Source organism: Chenopodium quinoa, unplaced genomic scaffold, assembly GCF_001683475.1.
Source record: "Chenopodium quinoa cultivar QQ74 unplaced genomic scaffold, ASM168347v1, whole genome shotgun sequence".
Classification (NCBI taxonomy): Eukaryota; Viridiplantae; Streptophyta; class Magnoliopsida; order Caryophyllales; family Amaranthaceae; genus Chenopodium; species Chenopodium quinoa.
The window spans coordinates 3865751-3871211 of record NW_018742461.1 but is presented as its reverse complement, the minus strand read 5'-3'; the positions used below and the strand labels follow the sequence as shown (position 1 = coordinate 3871211).

Below are 5461 nucleotides of genomic sequence, written 5' to 3'. Positions count from 1 at the left end.
ATCATAGTAATTAGGTACATTATTATCATTACTTAATGAAAGTAAAGGGAACAGATTTGATTGTGAATGACAAGCTAAGCCACAAAACTGAATGTTTTTATGGAAAGCCAAAAGATCAATTATGCAAATATGATCTGATATTTCTCATCAACATTTCATAATAATTATTATTATCCATTCTAAATTTCCAATTTTAAGATGGCCGACGTTGTGCACTAATTGATTTGAGTACAGTATATTCAAACTTTTACAAGTTAGCCGCCATATACAAATTTTTTAGTGTGTTACATAATAATGTCATGTTAAAGTTGTATCATATTAAGAGTAATAGTACCATTAATTTTGACTATTTGTCGTTGAAGGTGAGCAGAAATGGCAACATACTTTAGTAAAAACTACTTTGGTTCATTAAACCATCAAATCATGTCGTAAGACTCGCAATCATGTACTCCATCTAATGGTACTCCGTAGTTATTAATTAAGCTCTTTAGTCCTTATTATATATAAAGAAAATAATTTTGTATCTAGATATATTATTCGTGTTACTCAAGCATGAAAAAATAGAAGAAAAAAGACTAACGGCTCAATAATATCTGAAAAGAAGCTAAAGTTAGCTAAACTTATTTTATGTAAAATAAGTAAAAATAAATTGAACATGACATGACCAAAATTAAACACCCAAGCACTAGAGATAATCAAACTATATATTCCAATCATTTTTACTTTATATTAATTACGTTCAACGGCTCAATGCTAAAATATTTACAGTAAATAAAATAAATTTCAGTTGAAAAGGACCCTTTTAATTCTAGCCCCCCCTCACTCTATGTGTTCTTTGTTACGTTGAGCCAAAATTTTCCCGTTTACTAGATGAAAGATTATAATCCTTGATCATTATCATTAACCATATTCGCAATATATACATATTATACGTCTAACTATATGCATAAATCTAGGCTATTAATTTGGGAACTAATTATTCCCTTTGACTAACTATATACAATATATTTAACACTAGAGATGTGTTAAATTTTACAAGTATTTGAATAAATTCTTAAATAGGCTTTAATATAATTGTTTATATCCCCTTTAATCCCATATCAGCCATATGGATTTTTCCTATTTGTCATATTCAACTTTATAAATATTTGTTGTCATTTTCATTTGAGCTAGATTCTCCTGAGCTCGTGTATCAATGTAAGGAGGTTAGGGGGGAAAAAACATTATTGTTGGGGACAATTTGTTTGACTTATCAGATGTGAGATTCCCTCCTAGAAAACAAAGTGTTTTCCTAACCTTTTTACATGCTTAAAAATTAATATGACAAATGCACATCTTCACCACCACTTCACCCCTCAATAATACGGAGTATTTTATTTCTCTTATAATTTTGTAAGGATAAAGACATTAAGTATCAGTACATCTTACAGGTCAATTATTACAATTACACGCGTAAACGCTTTAAAATGAAACCCCTAGCCATTTAATGTTAAGCACAAGTAGATGATGATGATAAAAGCCGAATATGTGGGTTTTCCACCATTTTCACTAAGCTTACTTGGTAATTTTTTTCAATGCCACATGATACTCAACAGTAAAACCGCTATCAAATACAATGTATGTACAAGGAAAAAAGCAAAAACAAATGGAACATTAAAGCAAGTTACAATTAGATACTGATTGTCCAAAAGGCAAACAAGAAAATTACTTTAGATTACAAAGCCTTTTCTAAAGGCCAACAACACTCCTTTTTTTTTTTTACCAAAAGAGAAGGTTAATTTAACAAAGCTTACACGTTTTTTTTACCACAAACTTCCCAAGCTCCCTAAACCAAACTAATTACCCACCCAAAAGGTTAATTACCCCAAAAAAAAGAGGTAAAAAAAACTGTCCAGAAAACAAAGGGGAAGCAGAAGTTAAAAAAAAGGGAAAAAAAATCCTAAGATCTATTTTTGCTTGAAGGTGCATTATTCACCTACGGCGCTCTGGAGTCCAATGAGGTAATCTCGGGCTAAAATGCGCCGATACAACTCGTGAGTCAAGTAACTCCATAATTGGCGTAAAATTCACACATCTTGGCACTTTGTACTGATTTATTGACGCACCACGTGAGATTGCATAGTCCATAAGTTCCTCAAACGTACCACTTTTAACAACCCGTATTTCCAACGCCCCTATTGAGTTATCCGCAACTCGGCCTTGTCGGTACACCGAGTTAAGAGACTCCTCCATCGATAGGCAACATTCGTTTAGTACATGACTCGGGGGCGAGTTCCCCGAGTCTTTTACTAGTAACTCCCAGTAGATCACGTAGTGACCTGGGATGGTTGTTGTGTCAGCGTAACTCGTGTACTCTACTACACTTGTGTTGTAGTCTTTGAGTAGTTGTGTGGCACTGTCTACTGCTCTTTGTAACTCGGACTCGTCTGTTTTGTCCGCGTCAATGCTTAGGAGTACGTTCTTACGTCTTACGAAATGGAACTGAGGGGCCGAGTTGTGGATGCCGGTGACTCTGAGGATGTCACCTACTCTGTAGCGGTACAGACCGGCGTATGTGGTGATCACGAGCTCATACTCTTTTCCCACCTCGACATCGACTAGGTCAACGAGTTGTGGGTCGGAGTCACGGGCCGAGTCGAGTGGGAGGAACTCGAAGTAGGCCATGTTAGGCATGATGGTGTAGGAAACCTCCGATGGTTTACACATAGGGTTTAAGTTTAACCCAAAGTAACATTCGGATGACGCATACATAGTACATGCACACGGTAAACCACCACTGTAAAAATCCAAAGTGGGAATGTACTGGGCCATTGCCCCGGTAACTATCACATCAAGGTACTTCGTATTGGGCCATATTCGGGTGATGATTCCTTCCCATTGATCCTTCTCACACTCCGCCACAATAAAATCCGCCAACTCCGGGTCGGGCTTCATAACCCGACCCATTGCTGATCGGATACCCGGGTCAGTAACCTTTGAATTAAGGCTCCCGTCCCGGATATCCTCAGCTAGCTGCCTCCAGTTGAGCTGGAGGAAACGGATGGCCCGGAGTAGACCCGAGGCAAATACCGCCCCTAGACGTAGAACAGACTTGCGCTCGTACATTCCACACAACATCTGTGAGTACATGCTCTGGTAAGAATCCGAGCATAGAATCGCCTCATTCGGGCTAGTATACACCATATACGGGTCGTAAGGACGGGTCTTGAAATGCTCACTCTTGTAGTAGCTAGTGAGAACGGGTCGGGCCAAAAGCCCGCCCGGAGTCTCGGTCTCCGATTTCACAAATAAGAAGTAAAGTCCTTTTCCTTTGTCAAGTCCTGGCACATACCTGTCACGTGCGTGGAATTATAGTTGAGTCAGTTTCTGCGATCCCAATAATATAAATATGATTGCAACATAAATTATTAGGTACAAATACCAAAGGTATTGAAGTCAAAATTTAATTATATGATAAAAAAAATAAGTATATATCTTGAGGAACAATTAATGGTAACTTACAGATTCATGACAGGCATTAGAAGGCTGTAGAGTAGTTGACGGCGATCTAATTCTTCCTTGATTGTTGGCATCAATTTCCTTTCTCCAGCTGATGTGCCCGAACTGCAAAATAAATTACTAATATATTTAGTTCACTCTTCAATTAATCACATATTCACGTCTTTTTAATGTACATCAAATAAAAAACGTAAAAAAGTCATAATTATTATTAACGTGTCTCAGTGTCTTAAACACGTATAATAACCACTTTTTATTGAATTACCCACATGATATATACTGTTAAGATGTTACAAATTATGACCTAACCCCAAATTGACTAAATCAAAATGTGTAAGTGTGTAACATAGTACTTGTACATTAACAAGAGTAACATTTTAGTTGATGTATGTGGTCACATTATTATGTCAAAAATAAAAGTGTATGTATGTACGTGGTGGGAGTGAAATAAAATGTACCTAGTGAGGAACTCGGAGATGGGGTGAGCAGAAAGGATAGGGGAACGATCGCCATTGGCGATACGTTGAATTTCAGGTTGAAGATCCTCATAAGTAACCATAGGGAGTTTAGTCTTAAAAGTCTCCCTATCATTAGCACCATTGAGCTTAAAACGCTTAAGATACTCGGTGTTAGCGTTACGGGTGAGGATCTCACCCAACACCTTCTCTTGTATGATATCGGCGTTTCGAGTCATATCCTCAATGAACTGAAGAGCCTTAGCGTCCTTTTCGCAAACGGGCGGGCCGAGAGGGGAAGACAAAACAGAATCAACAGCCATTTTGGTATTAGCTAAAAGATGCAATTGTTTAAATTTGTAAAAGGTGTTTTTGTAGAGGTTAAGCTTTACAAAGGAGAAGTTAAAATAAATGGAGAGATTTTTGTGCATACGTTATTATTAGTTAGTATAAAAAAAGGAAGAGGAGAATTTATTTTTGGTTGAGGAGAGGAGGGAAGAGAAATGAAGGTATATATAGGGAAAAAAATATTGTTATATGGACACGTAAGATGCCACGTAGGAGAGAGAAAAAAGGAGGGACAAAAGGGAGGTGAGAAGGAAGGTGAGAGGAGCAATAGAGGGGTCGAGGAAAGCGAGAGTGTAGGGTGAAAAGGGGGACAAAGTGGGGGCCCGGACACGTGGAAGTAGTCAAGAGGAGGTGAGCATGTGGGGTTAGGTGACTGCCATGTCAGCATAGTACAGCCTGTAAATTTTGTTTTATTATATAAAGTAAAAAGAGAAATGAAAATAAATAAAACGCGTCACCGAAGCGCACGGCTGGTTTGAGGGTGCAGGTGTTGGACGGAGATAAAGACGGGAAGACGGGAGAACTCGGCAAATTCAACTGTAGTTTACGAAAGAAAGAGAAAAACTGAAAAAGAGTTGTTATTATCATCTTATTATTAATAATAATAATAATAATAATAACTCCCTTGGTGTACCCCTCACGTGTGGTGATACATGTTTGATGAGACAACATGGTATGGGGGGGGGGGAGAATTTTATTGGAAAGTTTGGGGTTATCGGTTTTTTTTTTTTTTTTGGATGGTTTATAAGGTAACTAAATTATACTCGGTTTTGGTCATCTATGTAAATAATTATATATGAAACAAATATAGAAATAGACATTTAATTTTGAGACATTCAATTAAGAAAACAGGCATTTAATAAAGGGACGGAAAGAGTTTCATATATAAAATTTAATTTCAAGTCATTGTTTTGAATTTGGTTGGCCTAGATAGTTCATGTGTTTAATAAATTGTAACGAAAATAAAATTCAGTTTTAAGTATAGATCAAGTATTAATTTTTAAAGTCTATCAGTCAAAACTTTACATTATTTTATCATTTGAAATATCAAAGCAAATCGGTTAAAATATGAAGCAAATAGGTCCTTTTATAAGTTCATTTGGACATAGTGTCGTTTTAGTACTTAGGTTCCACTATTTGTTTGTCAAATGTTAAAGTAG

At 36.6% G+C, this 5461-nt stretch overlaps 1 protein-coding gene across 1 annotated transcript; it reads right to left on the bottom strand.

The window, feature by feature from the left end:
* Positions 1–1646: 1646 nt before the first annotated feature.
* LOC110718829 (probable indole-3-acetic acid-amido synthetase GH3.1) lies at positions 1647–4766 on the bottom strand. Its single transcript, XM_021897745.1, has 3 exons — positions 3957–4766; positions 3502–3603; positions 1647–3331 (listed from the first exon to the last, which is right to left on the bottom strand). The coding sequence occupies exons 1-3, from the start codon at positions 4382–4384 to the stop codon at positions 1972–1974; spliced, it is 1890 nt and encodes a 629-aa protein (XP_021753437.1). The 5' UTR covers positions 4385–4766; the 3' UTR covers positions 1647–1971.
* Between the last annotated feature and the right edge of the window lie 695 nt (positions 4767–5461).